The 24,588-nt window shown below is 38.3% G+C and overlaps 1 protein-coding gene across 8 annotated transcripts in view; it reads right to left on the reverse strand.

Annotated features, from left to right (window-relative positions):
* Nucleotides 1-3,015: 3,015 nt before the first annotated feature.
* LOC116251387 (molybdopterin biosynthesis protein CNX1) overlaps nt 3,016-24,588 on the reverse strand; it is a 28,701-nt gene continuing 7,128 nt past the window's right edge. For 2 of the 8 annotated variants that reach the window (XM_031625633.2, XM_050076570.1), the window contains exons 4-15: nt 23,195-23,325; nt 21,382-21,483; nt 21,214-21,297; nt 20,907-21,134; nt 16,973-17,163; nt 16,481-16,585; nt 16,039-16,359; nt 11,112-11,269; nt 5,076-5,182; nt 4,186-4,242; nt 3,699-3,954; nt 3,016-3,446 (exon numbers count right to left, since the gene is read on the reverse strand). In XM_031625633.2, coding sequence (XP_031481493.1) covers nt 3,742-3,954; nt 4,186-4,242; nt 5,076-5,182; nt 11,112-11,269; nt 16,039-16,359; nt 16,481-16,585; nt 16,973-17,163; nt 20,907-21,134; nt 21,214-21,297; nt 21,382-21,483; nt 23,195-23,325 — 1,697 coding nt within the window. In that variant the 3' untranslated portion in view covers nt 3,016-3,446; nt 3,699-3,741. The other 6 variants (XM_031625636.2, XM_031625638.2, XR_007572759.1 and 3 more) reach the window with 6 other exon arrangements.

Consider the following 24,588-nt stretch of genomic DNA (forward strand, 5'->3'; position numbering starts at 1 on the left):
CTCATTCGAGTCATCTGAGAGATATTTGACAGTATAGAGTCTATAGACCCAACCAACTATATCTGCATCAGATGAAGGAGAAACCAATTCCCATGTACCTCGAGAAAGTAAAACATCCATCTCTACTTGCATCGTCTGCTTCCATTTAGGATTAAGAAGAGCTTGTTGATGACATATGGGAATGGACATGGTAGACAAGGCTGAGATATTCGTTGAATGTGTATGCACAAATAAAAAGAGAAAAGCTTTTCAAATAATAGATAAGTGTACGTAAATTAGGTTGCAAAAAAAAATCATATATTTGAGAGAAATTTAAGAACAATGTATAACCACCCTTTCCTTGTATGACATTGGCGATTATCTAATCACCTATTGAAATAGCAGTTCGATATAGAATTTAAAAAAAAAATGATTGGTAGAAAGAACATAGTTATTATTTCTTTTTGACCTATCTAAATTAGTGATATCATTCAAAACATTAAAATAAGAATCACCCTCAAGTTTCAGAAATAAGAAGGTTCTTCAATTGCAAACCTAATAAGTGACATTATATTCAAGGTTTTCCCAAAATCTAAACGTCTTAAGCTGTATTTCTCTACAGCTTGCTTATTTCAAAATCAGCCCTTTGCATCGCTTGAACATAACGTGCATGTAGGATCTCACGTCATTTCAAAATAAACAGTTATGGGTAGGCCCAAACAGTTAAAAGGAACGGATATCCACAAGTGATTCATGCTAAATAAGATTATACTTGATCAAGTCAAGCTCAACTTATCTATAGAACACTAAAAACAAATGAATCATACCAAACGTAATTGAAATGTTAGTTTTAGCTTTAGAAATATTGTTTTACATATCAGCAAAGTTGTACTAATATAAGGTACAGGTATTGTGTCATTATAGTAAACTCATTGTACAAGCCAAAGAATGCATAGGGACAAAGTACTAATTTCGAGTTTTTATATAGCCAATCCACAAGATCTCAACCCAAGTATGGTTTCCTCGAGAGAAGGTTATATGTTATGACTAATGAGGAACTATGTGTTACAGGCTAAAAATGACCAAAATGCTTCTACTTGTTAAATGAAGCATCTTCCCCTACAAGGACAAAAGTGAAATCTGAACATTTTGGCCATAAATAATTACCAAGATACCCATGCTTTAAAAGGTGGGAACATGCCTTCCCATGTTAACGGCATAACATGGCAAGCATGCTCCCAGTTTCCTCCTCTAGCTCAAGTTGAATTTTATAGCAATGGCATTCTCATAAAAAACATGAATAAGGTACTGTTGGGGGTATGCTTTTGCAGAGAACAAGAGTTTTCTGTTCCATCGATACCCTTCAATGTTTTGGAGCACTATCAAGACAACCGAAGGCATTGTAGATGGGGTTGGTAATGCTGCTTCATCCCCAAGGTTATATTTCAATTATATTCTAATAATGGGTAATCACTGGTTAAAAAAAAAGGTAATCTTTTAACCTGCCATCAGTTTTCGGCTAAGTCACACGGATACGCCTATTTGGCCCACGTATCCGTGTCAATACGGGGATACGGGTGCGGATACGGCATAGATACGTTTTGGATCGGGTCTGGATTAGACCAGATCCAAGCAAAAAAAAAACAGATTTTAAGTTAAGTTGAGCTCTTCTCCCTTTTTCTTTGGGGTTCTTTTTTTCTGTTTTTCTGATAAATGACTAGAATGATGATATTGATAAACAATGTTTTGTTTGTGACTTTAATAGTGAACTATTAATTTAATGTTTTTTTTTCAATTTATAATTTTTGATAATATTATATTTACCATATCCGCGTATCCGAGAATTGTAAAAATTGTTGTGTCTGTACCCGTATCCCCACCCTTATCGCACCTGCACCACTTAGCTTTTCAGAACATAAGAACAAGAACTGGAATTCAAACACTCCTTTTCATAATCATAAACAACTGCCTGAGAACGAATAGGAGCTTACGAACAACTTGTAGGCGTTTGAAAATATTCCATAGTTGGAGGGTGTAGTTACTAGCGCGAAATGATATTTCCTTCTTGTGCCAATATTTCCAAGACAATCTTAATGTATAAATCAAGTTCCTATGCCACACCCTGTGGATGGAATTAAGATGAATATACTAGTAAAAAATGTCAACATCCGTTACTGGGAGTATTTTCTGACGTTCCTTCCCATACGTTTCTCCCCCTTTCTCAATGTCTCTCTCTCTCTCTCTCTCTCTAGTCTGTCCCTCTGTAGTTGATTATGATGGAATTCACAGCCACAAAAATTCAAGTAAACAATGCATGGAGATGCAACCATAGCTGCGGTTTTCATTATTAAGCAATTTCAAGACCACATGGCTGTACCAATGCATATTTATCAAAAGCGAAGACACAAAGAACCATTGTCGCCACGTTAAAATGATAAACGAGAACCTGCACTGATCAGAATGAGGGTGACAGGCAAGCACAAAGTAATCTGCCATGATAATTATCTGGTTTTGGCTGCAGACAGTCAGATGTAACTCGAACATTATGGCTGCGGACTCAGGCACAAACCAAAGTATGCATCGGAGACCAGCCGTAGGGCTTCACAACTCGTGTGGTTTTGATTGTGGTTTTGAAAGTTGGTTGGGCTGGTGGGCCAGTGGGAGTTAATTTGATTCCAGTGGATACTAATTCTCTGGATTGCAAAAGGTAACAGGTGCTACACTTAAGTTGAAGGAACTCTAAGCTCACCTAAAGTCCCATACAACTCTTAATAAAAAGAGAAAATATGAAAATGATACTTTTACTAAGTGACTTAAAAATATTTGATAGGATAGCATATAAGTCGGATCCTAAATGCATCAGAGATCGGATTAGAATCCGATACTACAAATCCTCTAACCATACCTTGGCCATTTTGCAGACATGGTATTTACCAGTTCTGACACGTAATTATGGCTTCAGCTATCTACCGATTCTGAGACGATTTGGCTTCTTATTCAAGAGTGCGATTAAAATGGAAGCTTCAACGTTTCGAAAGTACAGAAAGCCATTAAAATGGCAGCTTTAACAAATTTTCATGTCTTCAATGGCAACGCAACCTGCTTTTCTCACGCCTGCATGTGTATGCACGTGATTTGCTTTGTTCCAGACACCACATATACAACCTGGCGAGTACAAGCACTTGATTGCAATTAGTTCCCTATCAAGCATCAATAAGCTGCTAAGTCGTAACACCCACAATTTCACGAAAATTTTATAATTCACAATTTCACATCAACAGCTTCTTGATCCCTTAAAAGAAAAAATAAGTACATGCACGATGCACCTGTAGTCTGAAAGAAACATCTCCCTGTTACACCTTAGTAACCACTAGACGACGTGCGAAAGCACGAAGCAGAGATTTCCTTCACTTGACAACAACCAACAGTCAGACATGGTGTCGACTATTTCAAGTCAATGAACCTACCTGTCAAAGCCAAATAAAGCCAATTAAAACGCTTCTTAGTTCCTTATGTGATCGCCGTTCCCATCAAAAGTAAAGAATATCCAACTAACTTTTTGTTTCTCGAAATCGTGACTAGTCAGAGATCCAATTTCTCAGCATAAAATGAACATGAGAAAATGCATGATATGATTTTAGCAACAATAATTTGATTTTTAGAAGAATTAATCTCACAGGTCGAAAATAATATACCCTTACATAGGCAAGATTTCTTACCTATGCCTCGTTGCAAATGAACTAAAACTCTCATGTTTGGCTCTCAATGGGAGCAAGGGCAACCTCCAGAGCCGGCAGATGCTGATTTGTAACTTTGTTCCCACACATCTGTTGGCTCTGCATTTGCATGAGGAACATGACGTGGATGCTTCTCTCTCTTGTCTCCTTTCAACTGCTTGAATGCATGTGGAAGTGCAGGGAGTAACGCAGTTATGCATTCTGCCATTGCATTTGGATTTCCTGGCATATTGATTATCTGAAACAGCAGGAGTAACAACACAAATAAGCATGCAGAAACAGAACGCTGAGAAGAACTAACTACTTCTCCAACCCTTTAATCAGAGAAAATGCTAAAAGTGTTATTACTCCAGCTCATATATGGGATCTAAAGCAGATTGTGGAAGGAAACATGCCATACTATTTAAGATATCACAACCAGGAAACTCCAGTAACAGATTTTCAAACAGATGGAGGAAAAAGGTTTTACCAGGGTTGATCCTCTTATTCCTGCTGCAGCACGAGAGAGCATAGCAAATGGAGTAACCTATTCCAGAGCAACAAACGTGAACCACAGTGAGTTTAAAAAGCTGATTTGAGGAACTGCAAAAAGGCAAGAACAAGGAGCAAAAAACCATACACCTGCAATAAGGCCAGCCATACTTTTGGCAGTTTTATACAGGCAAACAAACAGCAATGTCTTCCTAGATGCAACCACTTCAAAAAATGTCCTGCTTTAGATTGAACTTTTTACGTACAATAACATATTTAACATCTCAAAACAAAGTGGCAAGATATCCATATGGGCTCTTCCAAGAACCAAAATGATTTTCCAGGTAGACTTCTGAAAATGCCCCCACAAAGTCTGGCAGATGCACAATCACATGCTTCCCTACATGTGAGCATATAACTGGAAGTTGGAACATATATGTCAGAAAAATGAGGCAATCCACATCAGAACCTATAGTTAAAATTCTGACTAGTTGGTTGAGACCAGTGATTCGTCTTGACCTTGTGCTTTTTATATGTTTCTATATTCATTTTTGTATATATAGTATTTATTTATTTATTTTTAGTCAATCAACTTGAACAGAAACAGACCAACTAGTCCCCACTAGCCCATTTATGGTCTTGAATGACCTGTGTCAGACTTCTGATTTTGATAATTTAAGCCTGAACATATGAACTGCCATTTGTTGAACTATACAAGATTAGCGTACAAAGACTCTGCCCATATTAAATATAACCAAGTTTTTGGAAATATCAAAATTTCACCTTCCATTTCTGAAGTTGACACTTCTCTAAATTGGCATGCGTATAGCTGCAAAGAAATGCCTTAAACGTCCATAATATAAGCATTTACTTTGAGGCAAATGATACCTTCAGACTGTCATGCATCATTACGTGCAAGAGACCAGGGGTCTCTTTCTCAATCAAACATTTTGTTGCTTCAGGTGTAACATCTCTGGGAGTAAAGCCCGTTCCACCTATAAATGCCACAAAGACATATCAGAAGATAGTTATTCTTTCCTCCGCTACAAAAAGAAGCATAGTTTCTGCAAAGACATTTTAGATATAAGGGAAATATGTGTAGCCCTACGTTTAGAAAAACACTTTAAAGACAAACAGCATCCATCTAGACTATTAATTTATCTCATTGTGTCTACAAATGAACATGAATCCTTCTGCTATTTTCCAATTCATATAGCTTTCTAAATTTTTTCATGATATCTCCCAAACAGATATTTCACATGATAGCTTGATATTAACAAATAAACATGACGATTCTTTCTGCTTTTGTGCAGTCACCAATAGTACCTGTATATTGAAACAACCAAACATGATAGTCATTTTGGAGCCACCTGACTATATCAGCGAAGCATCCCAATACCATAAGAATATCAGTATATCTCTAGAATAATCATATATTAGAGATGCACACATCCCAGTTGATCTAGTCTGAGTATAATTTTGCAGACACAAAAACACACACACTCTTCCTTTTGCTTCTTTATATAATCAAAACTTCCTTATTTGTTTATCTTGTTGCAAGAAATCAAGAAAATTCAAGAAACAATTATTTTAGCTTACTTTTATACTGTTAATTATACATTTCTTAAGAAAATGTTCACAGGAACTACCCTGCATAGAAATTACTAAGAGACAAGAATCAAAATAGTCATGTTTCCTAGTAAATACAGTAAAAATAACAGACTTACAAGCTCAGATTATCCCAAGAAAACATAACTGTCACTTGACTTGTTTTTCTGAAAAATAATTTTGCAGACGTAATTTGTGTCAATGAGTTTGTATCTGGATGGGTCGCTGGTCCAGAACCGACCTGTCTGTCTCTTAAGTGTGATGACTGTCGTCACTTAAGAGGGTTGTTTTAATTCCAATATGTTTTTAATGAAATTAAGAGATAGAGAGAACTGCAGCTAGTGAGCGTTGTTCCTCCACCTCTGTCGTGGATTTTCCTTCAGTTTTGAAAGGTTTTCCACGTTAGATCTGTGTTCCTCTTCTCTTCTTTGACATCCATAATCAGAGCTAAATTTTGGATCGAAGAAGACTTTTTTTCTTGGTGAGCAATCTCTGGAGCAACTTTTGGAGCCACCATCTGAGTGGGCCATTGCTGAAGCTGTCACCTAAGTCCGCTGCCATTGGAGCCATCACCTGAGTGAACCACCTGAATCAACGCCTCTTGTCGCTGGACAAGGTTGAGGACCCCTGGTGGCAGATAGCTCACCGGTCACACCACGCCTGACACCATGCCCGACACGCAGTCTGTCCTGATTAGTCGTGCTCCAGGATCGAGCCAGAAAGGCATTCAGAGATTCTCACATTGAAAAAATAATGGTTGTACGGTTGATTTCTGTTGGGATTTCCAGCCAGAAAGGAAGAATAATCTTGGCAGCAAGAACCCAGGAGGAAAAAAGATGGCCGTTGGTCCTGAAGTTGCTGATTACACTGGTGAAAAAAGAACGTAAGCAGCCGATCAGATTCGTGAACTTCAAGCCTACTTAAGCGCATTGATGTTCACAAGGATGAGCCCTCTAATGATGTGAAGATCAATCGTGCCCTTGTCGTGAGTGGTAATAAAGTTAATTTGTACTTTGGTGGATGCATTGTTGATAGTGGTGCCACACACCATAGGACTGGAGATCCCAAGGTATTTTAGGAATACCACCGCTCCTCTAGGAAGGAGAGGGTCACTCTAGCAGATGGTTCTTCTATATTTGTAGCTGGGAAAGGGAGTCTTGAGTTATTAAATAAATATCTAGTTCATAATGCCCCTTCACGTCCCTCATCTTCTTTTGAATCTTTTGTCTGTCAGCAAGATCACCAAGGAGTTGAACAGTGACTTAATATTTTTTGTTGATCAATGTGTTTTGCAGGACTTGATGACGAGGAGGAAGATTGGGATTGGTCTTGCTTCTGAAGAGTTGTATCAAATGCCATTGAAGGTTGCGACTGCTCTTATGACAACAATCAATGAGAAAAAGAATAAAGATGATCAAATTCAGCTTGTTTTGAGATGGCACGAGAGACTCGATCACCTTCCTTTCGTTTTACTTTGACTGTTGTTTCCTGATTTGTTTTCCAGCATTAGCATAGACTTAGTAAGATGTGAAGTCTGCCAATTGGCTAAACATGTTCGGGCTTCGTACCTTATTTCTGAAAGTCGATCTAATAAAGCTTTTGCCTTGATTCATTCTGATATGTGAGGCCCCTTTGGCAATTCCTCCAGTCATGGGTTCCAATACTTCATTACGTTATTGATGATTACTCTGGCAGCACTTTTGTCTATCTGTTGAAAGATCGTAGTGAAGTGGCTCATGTCGTTGAAACATTTATTACTCTTCTTGAAACACAGTATAATACTTCTGTTCAGATCTTTCGATCTGATAATGCTCGTGAGTATGTTTCTCATTCTATTGAAACATTCTTTCGGAAAAGGGAAATTGTCCATGAGACATCCTGTATTTATAACCCACCTCAAAATGGGGTTTGCTAAGCGAAAGAACTATCATTTGCTTGATGTCATTGGAGCCCTGTTATTTCAACATGTGCCAATCTATGATTTTGTAATATCAGATTAGTGTGTCATCCACCAAAGACTTATCCCCAGAAAAACAAGAAAGAAGGAGAAGAGAAGTGCCAAAGCATAGGGACGGCAGCAGCATTAACTGTTTGTTGAACCTTAAGATTATATTATAAAATCAATCTTTTACACAATGGACTAATAAGTCCTATTAGAAACAAAGAATATTACAGCTGTGCCATTAATGAGAAAACATAATGTTAAAAAGGAAACACCTAATATGGCGTCTGAATCTGGATCCAGATCCAGACATCATGACCCAAACCTTATACACGTTTTAACACCCAAGAAGTATTGGGGTGATGTTGTACTCATCAGTCCTTATCTTAACAACTATATGCCCAGTCGTGTGTTGAATGGGCGGACTCCTTACTCGATGTCAACGCCTGGCTGGGATCCATTTGCTCTTCCCCCTCGTGTGTTTGGTTGTGTCTGCTTCATTCATAATCACAGTCCACATGCACATGTCAAGAAATTAGATACTTGGGCCATTAAAGGTAAATTCTTGGGTTACCCTCCTACACAAAAAGGGTATAAGTGCTTGGATCCCTCCATAGGGCGTTGTTATGTGATCAAAGATGCGACATTTTTTTAGCATATTTCCTACTTCCAAAAGAATCCTCTTCAGGGGGAGACTTTGGGAAGAAATGGGGAAGAATATTCTCAGTTGCAAGAGATTCAGTTTGCCAACTTTCTAGACTATAAGAGTGAACAATATAGAGAAGTTGATGTGACCGAGCAATATGGGAATGATATTGAACTACCAAATACTATTGGGCAGTGTGAAGGGCAGCATGATCATTTACTTGGACAAGTTTACTCCAGGAGGCACCTCGTTGAAGATAAAAAGAATGAAGACACCAATCTTAATCCTGAGATACCCTCGAATGAGCCAAGTCCAATATGTGAGGAGCATGATGAAGATGTCAAAAATGATAGGAACACTGAAGAACTTTCTATTGCCCTAACAAAAAGGACCATGTCATGTATTATGCACCCTATTAGTAACTTTATATCTTATTCAAAGCTTAGTAGAGTTTACAAATGCTTCAGATCCTCTCTTTCTACTTTTATTATTCCCAGGACTGTTGTTGAGGCTCAGGTGAATCTGAAATGGGTTCTTGCCATGCATGAGGAAATGAAATTCCTTCACAAGAATAGAACGTGAGAAGTTGTGGATATTCCTAAAGATGCACATCTTGTGGGATCAAAGTGGGTTTATACAATTAAGTATAAACCTAATAGAACCATGGAAAGATACAAGCCACGGCTGGTCGCAAAAGGTTTCAATCAAAAGTATGGCATAGACTATCTGGAAACATTTGCCCCAATTGCAAAGATGAAGACTGCCCATGTGATTCTTGCTTTAGTAGTTTCAAAGGAGTGGCAAATGTATCAACTTGATGTGAATAATGTCTTCCTTAATGATGATTTGGAAGAAACAGTTTATATGAGTCTAACCCCGATTATGAAAGAACAGAAAAAATGCTGCAAATTGAAAAAGGCTTTGTATGGTCTTAAACAATCATCTCCAGCATGGTTTGAACGCCTCAAACTTGTGATGAACAAGCATGAATACCATCAAGGTAATGGAGACCCCACCCTATTTGTGAAACAGATGGAGGACAAGATTGCTCTTCTCTTAGTTTATGTGGATGACATGATAGTTACATGAGATGATGAAGAAGAGGTTACAAGGCTGAAAAAGATGTTAGCTTCAGAGTTTGATCTCCAAGACCTTGGAAAGTTACAATATTTCCTTGGTATAGAAATGGCTAGGTCAAGTATTGGCCTTGTCATAAATCAAATAAAGTACACTCTTGACCCGCTAAAAGAGACCGAGAAACTTGGCTGCAGACCATCTCCTACTCCAATGGATGTCAGTACTAAGATCAATATTAAAAATGGGAAGCTGGCAAGCTGCTTGATGATGAAGCTAAAGGGAAACATCAACGGTTAGTTGGGAAGTTGATTTATCTAACTCTCACTAGACTCGACAACATTTGCCGTGAATGTGATGAGTCAATTCATGCATGCTCCTACTGATGCTCATTGGAATGCTGCTGAGAGGATCTTGTGCTATCTGAACAAGAATCCTGTAAGGCCCTATATGTGAGACAAGATCAACTGAAGATTGAAGAATATTTTGATGCTGACTGGGCTGGCTGCATTGATACAAGGTCTACCACTGGTTATTGTATCTATTTGGGAGGTAACCTGGTAGTGTGGAGAAGTAAAGGGCAAGATGTATGTTCCTGTTCGAGTGCAGAGGCTGTACCGTGCTATAGTTATAGGAGTTTATGAACTATTCTAGCTAAAAGAGTTGATGGCTGATATCAGGACTAAGATTGATGGACCTATGAAGATGTACTAGGATAATAAGTCTGCTACAAATCTTGGAAACAATCCAATGTTACATGATAGGACCAAGCATGTAGAGATTAATCGACATTTCATTTGTGAGAGAATTGACTCCAAGGAGCTTGTCTTACCATATATAAAGTCTGATGATCAATTTGCAGATGTGTTAACAAAAGCGTTGTCGTCTACTCAGTTTGAGAAGAATGTAAGCAAGTTGGACATGTTTGACATGTATGCCCAACTTGAGAGGGATCGTTAACGAGTTTGTATCTAGATGGGTCGCTGGTCCAAACCCGACCTGTACATCTCTTAAGTGTGGTGACTGCCGTCACTTAAGAGGGGTGTTTTAACCCTAATTCGTTTTTTAATGAAATTAAGAGAGAGAGAGAGAGAGAGAGAACTGCAGCTAGTGAGCGTTGTTCCTCCACATCTGTCGTGGTTTTTTCCTTCAGTTTTGAAGGGTTTTCCACATTAAATCCGTGTTTAGAGACATATATATCAGCATGACATGCAAGATGAAGCAAAAATATATCAGACCCAATACTTGAAAATTTCAGTTCTTAAAGAGACTAAATTCATGATGTTTTGAATGTAAAGATCAATCCATAAGGTAGATTATAGAATTGAGTGAAAAATGTCAACAATAAGGGTCTGCTACACCAGGCGCAAAATGGGACTGGTTGAACATATTCCTTACATATTAGGTTCTTGGACAAGTAAGATGAGTTTTAGAAGTCAAAGACAATTTGACAACCACAAAAACATGTACACCCATACACACACACACATATATATGTATATAGAGAGAAGGAAATGAGTTTTAGATGCCAAACTCACAAAGAAACAAAACCAGATTTACATACATACATAGACACACACACACACACACATATGTATATAGCATGGGGAGACGGAGGACCTTTGCATTGGAACACAGGATAAAAAAACTCAACCTAAAGTAAGTATCAGATCGACTTTCTCAACATCACTCCATCTTTGCAGAATCTCTTTAATTTTATCCACCTCATCAGGGACAACTGCTGTCGCAACCACACTTGCTCCCCCCAACCTTTCTGATAAGGAAGTTATAACAGAAACTGCTCTTGGGCCACTGCAATCAGCATAAAAGCAAAAGAATTTAGTGGTCCATGACTCTGTTATAACTATAGTCGTTCACAAAATTGAAATTGGTTTAATGAAGTGATCTGATAATGTATGGCTTACATAGTTCCAAAAGCAAACAAAGATGTGTCAATGCAACGGATTCAGGGAATGTATGCACACATTTTCTGAATTCTGGGTCCACATTCCACGCACACAGACACACACACACACACACAGAGTGAGAAAGGTTCTGAACTCTGCCCAAAAGAGACTCTAGTCCAGAAGGAGGGAGCTTCACATCAGCTTCCTTCCCCCTGTGTTCTCTGGCTGAGAGAGACAGAGCAAGTTTCTCCACTCTATCTTTTGACATGACAAAGAAACAAAAAAACGAAGGTCTCAATTGGCACAATTTCTCTGACCACCAGTCGTACCAATAACTCACGACACCATGTAAATGCAAGGCCAATGATTTTGCCATTCTATCTGATGGATGGAAGAGGAGGTGGTACAACGCAGGTCTTTACGATCCAAGCGAACAAGAGGATGAGGTAAACTCATCTTCCATTGAAATCAAACTAGCCCTGTTTTGTAATTCACAAACGTGTAGCTTATGTTGATTGCTTAACTAACTACCATGAAATTAAATACAGGGTTTATGTGATTTTGTTGAAGAATTGTTATGTCTCATGACGGAAGTTCGAAAGGAGGTACATATATTCTATAATGATGCACAATATATAACAGCCTAATATTTGAGAAGGGCCATGGTGTTCACTCATCTTGCTGGCTTTCTGCAGAAGAGGACTTATGGGTTTGGGGAGCTACAAAATATGTTGTCTGAAATAATGGCCGGCGCCGGCGGGAGCTGCTGTAGTGGGTCGGCCGGCGCCGGCGGGAGCTGCTGTAGTGGGTCGGCCGGCGCCGGCGGGAGCTGCTGTAGTGGGTCGGCCGGCGGAGCCTGTAGAAGTTCGAAGAGGGCTCGCGTGGGAGGTCACGGCTGCCCGACTGAAGCACCCAAGAGTCGGCCTGCCACCACACTTGTCCCAGACCAATATTTCATGGTGTGCTCCCAAGTCTGAAGCTCCAACTCCAAACATTTCATTGTGTGCATCCAATTAACAGATACAGCCATTGATGTTTCTCTTCATATTATCAACACATGTTCTTCAGATAATACTATGAACAATTAGAGTGCTTTCAATTCTACAAAATTCCATACGTCATATGCTTGCAGGAAGTAATGCAGATCAAGGACTACAACACACTTTTGCAAAAGATAGCCAAGAAATCAAACCAACTTCATCATCTACAGTAATTAGAAATCTGCAAAAGAGAGAGTAAGAGGCGACAGAGAACACAAAAAATAAAAATGACACAGAACAAGAAACCAACTGAAGAAAAGAGAGAGATCCCTCTAAAATTGCCTAATACTGTTAGATAACCAAGCGATGGTTATCAACCAGTGTCATGCATAAGGACTAAATATCATCTTCCAGAAGCATAATATCTCGAAGCATGCCAGATTCCCAGACTAGGAGGCCAAACAAGTAGCAAGGGGACGTTACATATTTCTTCCCAAAGATGCAAAATAAATTAAACTTAGTCTGTCTCTCAACAATTTAGCTTTAAATAAAAGGTTGATGCAGTGATTAGAGCTCCTCACTCTAATTCCCGCGGGAAGGGCACCAAAGAATGCAAACCAAGTGAAAAGTGCCGAAAAAAACAAGGGAAATCAATAACCAAAAGAAATTAGGGTTTCTCACAATGCTAATTAGCCCTAATCACCAGAAAATATGCCCTTTTAAAGGGCCTAATCCTAAGATCCGAATTGGTTCTTGGGTCCACACAAACAAAAACTCCAAACCCAAAATAGAGAAAGGTCCCAAATAAGCCTAACGGGTCTGCATCTAAGATCCGGTCTATACTGCCTCAGAGGTTCAGCAAGAGAATTTGGAAATAACTACTTGAAGATGGGTATTCACACAACCATCAGAGAATATTTTTAATAAGATAGCACACAAAGGTACCCTAGAAAACCACATGAAGATGGCAGTCTTCATGACAAACATGAAATGTACAGTGTGTTATGCTGCTCTTTTAATCACTTCGTTAAAAAACAGCTGTCACTCTGCAACACTTTTTCTTGCATCAATTTAGTGGCCCCTGTGAAATAACATGCCACAGAGGTGTATCTTGATGCATCAGGGGCATGTACGACAAAAAACTAAGAGCCAAAACATCTTGCTCTTGAAAGACAAAATGGCACTACTTGGCTTGGCTCAAATATGGATCACCAGTTCACAGGTCATACTCATTGTATCACAAATAATGAGTATTGTCCTTGGATTTTAGAGGCGAAGTTTTTCTTGGATACTAACCAAGAATTCTGTTTTGCTCGGAAAAATCTAGAGCATACAAAAAATTCAAAAATAAAAAACAACAGACAAAATTATGAAACATTGAGGGCACGTTTGCTCGGCTGGAAATGCACTGTTCAACAGGAAATAAATTTCAAATTTTTAAAATTTTTCCTTCCCATCAAACGAAGAAAAATTTTTTTGCCCGTTGGATGGGTTTTCGGAAAAATATTTCCGGAAATATGTTTCCACCCCGGAGGGTGGAAACATATTTCTAGAAGCAAAAAAATGCCCGTTAAGGCGTGAGTCTCGTGCGAGAGGAAGAAAGAGGGGGAAACAGGGGACGCCATCACCCGCAGCAGCTCCCTTTCATGCGAGAGGAAGAAAGAAGGGGAAAGAGGGAACGCCCTTCCGTCTTCCGCAGCAGCTGCCTTTCTCCGTCTGTGCGAAAGGCAGCGATTCCGAGATGTGAACTATGAAAACCAGAGGGGTCTCAAATGGTGATTCCTAGATGCCGTAGCTCATCCACCTAAGACCTCTCCAATCCACATACTCTTGCCCTCCCTGAAACCTCTTTACAGAGAAAAACCCTAACCTTTTCTCCATTCCGCCTCTTCTTCTCCTTTTCCTTCGTCTTCATTTTCTGTTTCTGCATCATCCATGGCTACGTCCAGCAAACGTGCCCTTGAAGAAGAAGAAGCAGAAGCAGAAGAATAACTTAATCGAGAAGCCTCTGCAAACAGAAAGCCCCCGCTCCAGAAGATCTACCAAAGAGACATCAAAGGCACCACTTCACGTAGGTATTTCAGAGTGAAGCCTCTGATAGCAGTGGTTACGTTTATTTTGGTTTTGCTCTACTACTATCGTTGCACTAATTTTTGTCAGTTGTCGGTAACTATAATCTGAAGGCCTATTCATACATGAGGGTGATCACTTTCTTGTTAATCTTGCCTTATGTAATGCAGCCTGAAATACAATGATGCTAGTGATTTGTACTCTGTTGACTTAAAAGAAGCATTTCCTTTCACGTGCCATTGCCTATTTCTGGTTTTGTTTGTATTTGTTGCATCTGTTCATGGTGGTTTGGTAGATCAAGGGAGAAGATGTTTCAATTCCATGTGCAACGATTGGAAATTGATGCCTGGGCCACAACATTATGCCTGTATGGTTGACCTTCTTGGTCGATCTGGTCACCTCAATGAGGCTGTGAAATTTATAAGGGAAATTCCTGATGATCTTTTAACCACTGAATGGGAAATCGATTCTACGAGAATTTTTATGAAAGCGTTTCATTTGCTTCTCTTCAATGGAAGTTTTATTTTCCCAGCCTGCTCAGTGCTTGTAGAATTCATGGGAATCTGAATCTGGGAGAAATTCCTTCCAAAAAAGTCATGAATTTGCAGCCTATAGATGGAGTACATGTACTGGTTTCAAATATGTATGCAGCAAGAGGAATGTGGTGAGATGCTGCAAGCATTAGAACCCTAATGAGGAAACAGGGAGCAAGGAAGCAGTCAGGTTGCAGTTGGATTGAGATAAATGCAAAAGCAAATGTGTTTTTTTATGATGACAGATCTGTAGCACAGATCGAACGCATATATGAACTGCTTGGATCCTTGGCAGCTGTAATGGGAGATGTTGGTTGTTTAGTTCAAACAATGGCTTGAGATTTTGTCAAATGTATGTGGCCATGTCTCCAAATCTGATGCATGTCAGCCTCACCTTTTGAGGTTACATGCCGCTTGCTGAGGATGCTGAAAGCATATGCAGTTGTAGCTAATGTTTGAACTTTGTTGTTGGACATATTGTGATTAACAAAGTGGTGGCATTCATTGGGCTCCTTGCATTTACTTCAAAGTTGTTAGACTGGGAACAAAACCACTGAGCAATATAGAATTGAAATCTGGAAATGTACATGCTGAAAATTTCAGAAGCAGGAAACAGGAAGTACGGCATGCTGGTAGTCAATTGGAGATCGAACCACAAATGACGTAGAAGGTGGGTTGGAATGGTAGGCAAACTAAAAAGGAAGAATCTAAACGGATTCAATTGGAGGCAAACGAACACCAAGAACCAGATGCATCCCACTAAACTTGAAAATATATTTCTTTTTAATCAAACTAAGAAATAAATTTCTAGAAATATATTTCTTAGTCATCACACACATCAAAATGGGAATCAGAAAGATTTTTCCCATTCCTTTTTTCCAGGACGCCACCTGAGTTTTCTACTAATTTTATTACAAAACACTGATAAAAATTCAAAATAGTTATGGAATTATTAAAATAAGCCTCAAAAAATTAAAATCATTTTTTCTGCAGCTGGCAAAAACAAATATGAAGAAAATTGCTTCTGCAGCTGGCAATGCTTCAATTACTAGGGAATTAAAAACATTCAAACTTCATCATAACAGTCTTACCTACGATCAGGACCTGACCCAGATGCGACTGTATCGCTCACAGTAAGAACAGCAACCTTGACCTTTGCATCTTGGATTTGTTCGATTGTTAGTTCACTTCCCACACTGCTGGCAACCCTGTTCTTCTTGTTACATAAGGAAGATGCATGATCTGGCATCACACATGCATGGAAGTTGCTTATATCCGCAATTACAACAGCTTGAACACATGTTCCAGCAGGAAGTGTAGTGCCTGTTGCTGGCAATTCTAGTAAACAATTTGCAGCTTTCATACTTAAAAGACGACTACTTGTTTGTAAACCAGTGCTTTCCGCAACAAAACTGCAAACCCAAGAAGCAACATGTTACACAGCAGACACACGACGCGTAAAACTTTTTAATGAGTATTCTTACACTGAACATGTAGCCTTCATCGGACAAATAACAATTTGGTCATACTAACCCTGGATGGCCAGTCCCATCATTGGACTGCCACCTAATAATGGCACGATGAAATTCTGGACGGACAGGATCTGTCCTAATTGGTTTTTCCAGACGCGCTGATACTCTGCCATATTAATTCCAAGATTCAGTCCAGTAACTTGAATTCCATGCTCAATGTGAATGTACACATAACAGCTACCAAAAACATAAAATTGAGTCATTTGACCAAAAATGAAAAACTATGTTTGATCTGTTTGACATGTCTAAAATCATAGAGATGGTCTGAGAGAACCAAATAATATTAGTCAACCTGAAATTACATTTTATTGCCAAGAAGAAAATATTTTTGCAGAAAATTATTTGAAAGTTAGAACCAGGTCAACCTGTTGCATACCCCAACATAAGAATGGGTTGCTTTTAACCGCATAAATACATCACGGAAGTATAATTTCAACAACCCAATCATATTAAATGAAGTTTAGCCTCAAGAACATTGAGTCATTTTACCAACCTTTCAAGGTTTGGATTTGCCCATCCAGCCAGACAACGAATTGCTGGAACAACCATAAGATGGAAACCAACTATGCAACTCACAGGATTTCCAGGTAAACCAAACGCAAGAATCTTCTTTGGTGACCTTCCCATTGTTGAATCAACAGTAATTTCCACAAAAGTTAATGGCTTCCCAGGTTTCATTAACACCTGAAAGCAACCTATATGTCAAAAACTAAATATATAACCGAAAGTTAAATCTTTTTAACAGGAAAGGATGCCATCAGAGTCAAGCTATCCAACTATGTGGGATTAGCAACAATATAACAGATTAGAACATCGCAACCCAAAAAATAAATTATTTAAAAGAAGAAGAAGAAAGATCCTTTCTAGCCTATTGAATTCACACAAAACAGTAAGGATTACATAAGATACAAAGAGCACGTATTTTCCATGTTTAAGAAATAAATGCATAGCTGATTAGATATGTACTATCAAGTATCAACACACACAAATTGAGATATCAAGCCAAAAAAAAAAGAAAAGGTCAACAAGAGTTTCCACAAGCACATAAACCTAAGGAGACCCACAAATGTTGGACATACCAAACCACATATTTGTTAATAATCAGCGATTGTTGAAATGAGAGTCTAAAACACGACGCTTATCTGAACACCGACTTACAGATAATTGAGACAAGTTTGAAGTTCATTCCAGAAGACCAGTTTCTTGGTGGTTCATCTTTTTGACTTCAGACAACATATTTTCCATTTTCATGATAAATGCTGCTAAAAAATTTAATCTCACTTTGGAACTAAGATGCAAGGACACGTGCTTTTTGCTAGTAGCACTCTGAAAAAGGTGAAGACCATAAAGGCAACCTAGCCATTAAATCAATGCGCCAAAGGCAACAAGACATGCCTGGGCAGTGATGCTGCTACAAGTGGACCATAAAGGACTAGGCTGCCCAGGAGGATTCAGCAAGTCCTAAGCTAAACATTTTTTTTTAGAATCTTATGCCCAAGCAATTTCAAAGACGAAAGCAATGCACAAAAACAATCCGACAATAGGTGGATTACAAGACAAATTTCTCAAGAGAAATTCCTTAAAACTACAAGAGGTTCTCAGGAAAGGGAATTCATTTCATTTTCTCCATACCCATTCTTTATTGTCATGGAAAAGCCTGTCTGAAATTGCCCATCCAGCCACTAAAACTTAACGGTTTCATTCAAATCAAAGTTTTCAACAGGACTACACATTCTTTTACTCAGATGATGTCAAAAAAGAAAGTTTTAATCAATGAAATACTAATTTATACTGGAACAACATTTTGATGCACATAGCAGAGTTCTACCTAGTGGTGATCAATTCTCATAGTTGACTGTGGAAACTAACAAAAAGGATTTAAGGCTACCTTAGTGACGACATAATTGTGGGACCATGACTATGCATGTAGGCCAATGCACTTTTGAAGAAATTTTATTTTTTATTATCCCTAGGCATTGCCAACTCCTAAGTGGCAAGTAGTCTATACAAGGGTCTCATATTGATCCATGACTCCTCTCTCTCCTGTACCTTGAAAGTTCAAGACACTATCTTTTCAATTCCTTGGATGTCTTCGATCAGCTATTGCATATTTTTCCAAAACTGTACAAATTGCTATCCACAGAACTTCCAAAGATCCAACCGTAGAACGGGTAACAAAGTCCCCATGGAAATACAGATGAATGTCCAGAGCTTCAATACGAAGTTACGAACAGTACATATAGTAGTGATTACCCATGGTGTTGTGGATTTCAATACCTCCACTCCAACAACTGGACTCAAAAGAAAAGGAATAAGGCACTTAATTTCTCATTGGTAACTGATGGTAACTACCTAGCCAACCTACAATACAATCAGATGTTTGGTTAGTAGGCTAACTCACACAGAAACAGTTAGGCTATGTCACATAGAAACAATTCAAGTAGCCAAATGGGTGCACCATAAGATATGCCATGGACTTGGTTACTTGACATGTCACTTCAATGCACCTGAGTACATCACTGTCCAAATTTGCACTTAGTCAAACTTGACCAGTCCAAATATTGTCCTTTTTCCAAGGTCCAGCTATAAAAGCCAGAGGGGGTCTGTTGAGACCCCTTTCTCTACCTGTCCATGGATGGGTTCTTTCTTCAGTGACACCCTCTCCAAGGGAGACCTCTCTCTTTCTCTCCAGCAACGAAAGGGTTGCAGGAGTGTGACAAGTGCTGCGCCGTTTAGTACAATGCAATCAAGTTTTATTGTGCACATTTTGGCATCTTAGTTATTCTACTTATTTATCGGTTTAAAAATTGTGATTTTGAATATATACATATATAGTTTTCTGAAAATGCTCTGGACCCCTGTCCGTAGCCGTGCACGCACTCATGTCACACAAGTAGTAGGTAATTACTATCACTGTCACAATTATGTAACATGGCAGCAAGCAGGAGAGCAAACCCGAGTTGACTCGGGTTGGTGCAGATACAGCATAGGTGTGCCTGTTGGTACATGATGCTATATATACTTTGTGGTTTGATGCAGTCACATGATTTCATTTAGATATGTATATATAAGCTCTTTACAGGAACCTGCAAACATAAAGATACCCTTATACACACACAACCAACCCTTTTTGGAAAATGTCGCACTGACTCATGTAATATAGATCATAAACAACACGATGCCAAATTCCACGAAAAATACAAATGAAACCTAACCATACATGTTCTCCACTGATCCAATTCCAAGTCGTCAACGTTCCCCCTTACTTCACTCTAGTTATCAATGTGGTATGATCAATGTGTCATATGTTTCTTTAAGAATAAAATTATCATGGAACATGTGCTTGCACTGAACATGGTTCATACAAGCAAGCTGATCTCATATCGGCTATCATTCATGGTCAACCCAGTAAATGCATGATTATGTCACTGCAATAACCCACAATAACAGAAAGCCAATAAAAAAAAATTAAGAACTCAACACTCACATTAATATTTGAAACAAGGGTGAGATTTTGTGAAAATTAACATCAAGAATAGCATCAAAGGGACAATACAAGGAAGTAACCTGAGCATTCACATTGTATAGAAATCCATTAGTATCCAATGCCCTATGCACAATATGGTCACACATGAGTTCACCATTGTAGCTGATATCAATCGATCTGAGCCATAATCCAATTGGATAAGTCCTATACGGGAACAAAAAGTTCTATGGAAAGTAGACTAAAACTGTTTTCAATTAGTGATACTGCTCTCTCACCGACTTCAGCAACTTGACAAGGGCTTGCTCCTTCTAAAATAATAGGATGAAACGATGCTCAACCAGTGCAGGGTCCAACCACGCATGTTGCTATACGACTAGGCAAAAATCCCAAATTCCAACATGCATATAATGCTCCATGAAGTCGGTTTATATTTTAGTATTAAAGCATTACTGACTAAGAGGTGTTTGATTCCCTGGAAAGCATTTCAGTGTATACTAGAAGGGTGAAATCACTTGTCCATACATTCCCAAATCAAACACCAGTGAAACCTTTTTGAAACCTTCACCTATTCACCACTTAAAAAGGGAAATTTTCGGGTAACAAAGAATGTAATCTCTGGAGGTTTGACTTTTTCAATACAATTTTTTCACCTTCCATTCACGACAAAAAACATTTGCCTCACTTTTTTTCAGGCTACCAGACACCCTTAACTTTCTAACTGACAGAAACCAAACAGCAGAAAGAAAGAAAATGGATCTAGGAGAATCAAGCTGACTACTTGACCACGACATGGACTTAAATGTGACATAAGCAAGGAATTTATGACATTGCTGGAGCTGAAGGGTCGGGGTATCTGAAGCTCAAGGATCTAAGTTCAAGTTGAAGGGAATATTCCCAGCTTCTCTAACAAGTATAAACACAGAATGAGTAACAAGCATACCTTGCCAAAATAGAACTTTCCTCTTTTCTCCAGCAGAGGCTTGACCAAATCCTTATCCCCCATTGAAACACCCCCAGAAGACAAAATTATGTCAACTTTGGAAGATATACTGGTGTCAAAAATCTTCTCAAGATCTTCTGAATCATCACAAGCAATACCCATATCTAGCACTTTACATTGCTGCTGCATCGCAGCTGCCAGCAGCATGGCACGGTTTGAATCCCTGATCTGCAAGATAATAACACAAACAAGTAAACTTCTTCAGATGCCATCATATAAGCATAGACCAAAATTGTACTTTCACTACCTGGCCACAGTTAAGGTTTCGAGTTGCAGGTTCCACAAGTTCATCACCAGTAGATAAAACTCCAACTACTGGTCTTGGATAGACCTACAGGCAGAAAAAGAGAGCTTGCACAAAATTACATTAATGTCATGGAAACACATAAAAGTAAAAAGAGATAAACAGGCTTACCTTGACTGCCATCACACCCAAGGTGGCAAGCAAACCAATTTCAGCAGTGCCAATCAGCTCACCTGCCCGCATAACCAAAGCATCCTTTTCAATATCATATCCCTGAAAGACACATTTTCAATAGGATTCAGAGGAGTACGGATTAGATGACAATTTTTTCTTGATTTTCCAGACAAGTTGGCAATATTCTTACAGAAAGAAACATGTGCAAGAAAGATAATTATAGATTTTAATTTTTAAAAAGACACGTGAGACATACCAGAACACTTGTACAAATAAGCAAATTTGATTCCCAATCGTGGTCACAAAAAATATTTTTGCATTTTAAATGGTGAGGTTTTTCTTGGTATAATACAGCGAGCTAGAAAAAAATGGGAAAAATACGGTAAATTTTGAAAAATTTTAAAAAATTCTAAAAATTAGGAGAAAATAAAATTAGTGAGAAACTAATAACACAAACATCAAAAAATAAGTAAACAAGCAAAAACTAAAAACTACAAAATAAAAAAAAGCAGTTTGACATTAAAAAAAGTGAAAAAAGCACCTAAAATAAAAAAAGAAAAAGCATGGAAAAAAATGCATTTTTTGTTTTGGCTTTTTTTTTTCAAAAAATGGCGCTTTTTTAAGTTTTAAACGGTTGACTTATTTCTCGCATTTTATATGCATTTTTTTTAAAAAAACATGCTTTTTGTAATAATCCCAACATTAGAAACACATTCTATATCAAGAAAATGGTTCAGATTTGAGAGAATGTCCTCTGCAACTTTAGTCAGTAAATCTTAATGGTTGCCACATGAAAGGGTTTTCACTGTTCAGTGAACCATCAAATAGCAAATTCTTATGGGCAGGGGCCGGAACTTCTTGGCTCTGCCTCTGCTTACACAACACTTCTCTTGACTAGCTAAATTTGCACATAATCATACATTTTTCTGGTTTTTTTGTCCGCAGAGACTATTATATTATTTCTGGTTGCAGAAACAGCAATAGCAAATGGATGAAACATTGAGTAGAAGAACGAATGGAACTTAATTTCCAGAAGGTGGTTCGGAACAAGTTATTATAGATAACTAGTTCACACTTATTATTTTATTTACGTAACAAACTTCTCATTACATGGAATTGGGCCTTTCAATTTGGCAACAAAGAGCACCAGGAATACTAGGACACGGATTATCACACCATATCATCATACATGTTTCTGAGGCCTCTAGTGGATCAATCCTACTCATGCATATCCCAGCAAAGATTTGGGAAGTGTAAAAATATATACCTATCCAATTAAATCCTGCCATGTTCACAAGCCCCACCTTTTGTCCTCTTAGACTGAGGTGTAGTTGAAGATCAAAATCCAGCATAATCTCAATACTGAAAGTCAAATACTGTTATGAATGTTGCATTAAATGTAATAAGATAAATGGGTGCATATAAATCCAATCTATGTAGTTTTACTTTCCAGATTTCACAAGACAACCCAATTGGTTAATCTTCTTATAAACCATTAACCTAGATTATTCATTTTCTGTGCTTAATATAGACCAAAACTACTCTACTAAGAGCATAAAGATAGCTTGTATACTAACGGCTTGATAGTGCGACAATTCTGAGGGTATATAAATTGGGAAATTATATTATGTTCCATACATCATTCCATTTGCCACCTAAAATATTTTTCTCTTAAAAGAAACAGAAACAATTGGATAGTAACACCGCAGCACTATTAGTCTTAACAGCTCAGACTTGCAGTGTCTGCAGCACTGAGCCAATTGTGGATATTCTCACCCAGAAAAAGGCAGAATGATAATAGCAATGGTACCACAGGGCGAATATCTTGGCCTTGGCTTGCTGCAACTAATATATTAACCCTTTTTACCACAGAACTTGTATCTGCAACTAGTTCAGTATCCTCAACTTGGACGACAGAGTCTGCACCCTCAGGAATAGGTCCTGATACAAGCAAATGAAATGCATATCAAATGAAGTAATAGTTGATAATCAGTCTACAATCCATAGCAATTGGATCAATTTCATAGGAGGAAATCAATTACATGCAAAATGAGACCTTGGCCTCCATTAACATAACATCAAAAGATCATTACATTTGGAAAGAAAGAAAAGACTTTCATAAGTGTAGCATCCCCACTTATCCTGGTCATTTGAAATTGAACTAGTCACACTTAGAAGTAGACAAGAAATAACATGAATAATATTGCATTTAGGGGATTGGAATCCCTCATGTGCATTCCTGCAGACAGACAAAGCGGATTGTCATATAGAAAAGCTAATATGGCAAAACAGAGCTACATTTTCTGGAAATAGAAAAACCATACAAGTCGGTAAGTACAGACAAAAAGAAAGTCTGACCGAGTGAAACCGGCCAAGGATCCATCGGATCTTTTTTGACAGACTGGCAGCATGACAAAATTGTTTGAGGTCATAGAGGAGGCAATGCTATGCCATTGTGGCAAAGGAGGTGAAACGGCCGAGGGAGCAGAAGGGCGGCTCGAGTGAAGAAGAAGTGTAGGGGGACGCGGAAGCCTCGGATTCAGACCGAGTTTGCCGATGTACTATCGGCCTTCTGACCAGTCTGCCTCCTTCCTCTTTCTTGATGGAGGATAACTATGCCCGAGCTCATGACAAACTGACAATCATTTCACTTGTCAAAAGGAGGCTGATGAATAGAAATGTAAGCAAGTAGGCAAAGTGGAATGAACACTGCATGAAATAGCTCTCAGTATCAAATTTAGTGTCCTAGCAGAGAAGCTCACAACTGTATTTCTTCATGACTGATTTTTTTTCTCTTCTCAAAAGAATGAAATTTTCCATTTGAGGAAATAAAACGGTAGTCACATAACAATGGCATACTAATCTTCTCTTAAATTTCTTTATGACGCAGATGATAATATTATTCATAAAATTCCATAGAAGATATATTGATGGTATCATTGAATAATTTGGAACTCTAGCTAATTTTGTTTAATCAAAATTTTGTCCCAAGAAAATTAACTTTCATGCATGCATTTTGCAAAAGAATTAAGCACATGCATGTGTGCAGAAAGACAATCGTCGTGGTATACATTATGTAATTCTTCAATGTCATACACAACAAACACGAAAAGGAAATAGATGCAGTGTATTTATATATATATATATATATATATATATATATATATATATATATATATATATATATATATTGTGTGTAGCAGA

The sequence above is a fragment of the Nymphaea colorata genome, chromosome 3 (assembly GCF_008831285.2).
Source record: "Nymphaea colorata isolate Beijing-Zhang1983 chromosome 3, ASM883128v2, whole genome shotgun sequence".
In the NCBI taxonomy this organism is placed as follows: Eukaryota; Viridiplantae; Streptophyta; class Magnoliopsida; order Nymphaeales; family Nymphaeaceae; genus Nymphaea; species Nymphaea colorata.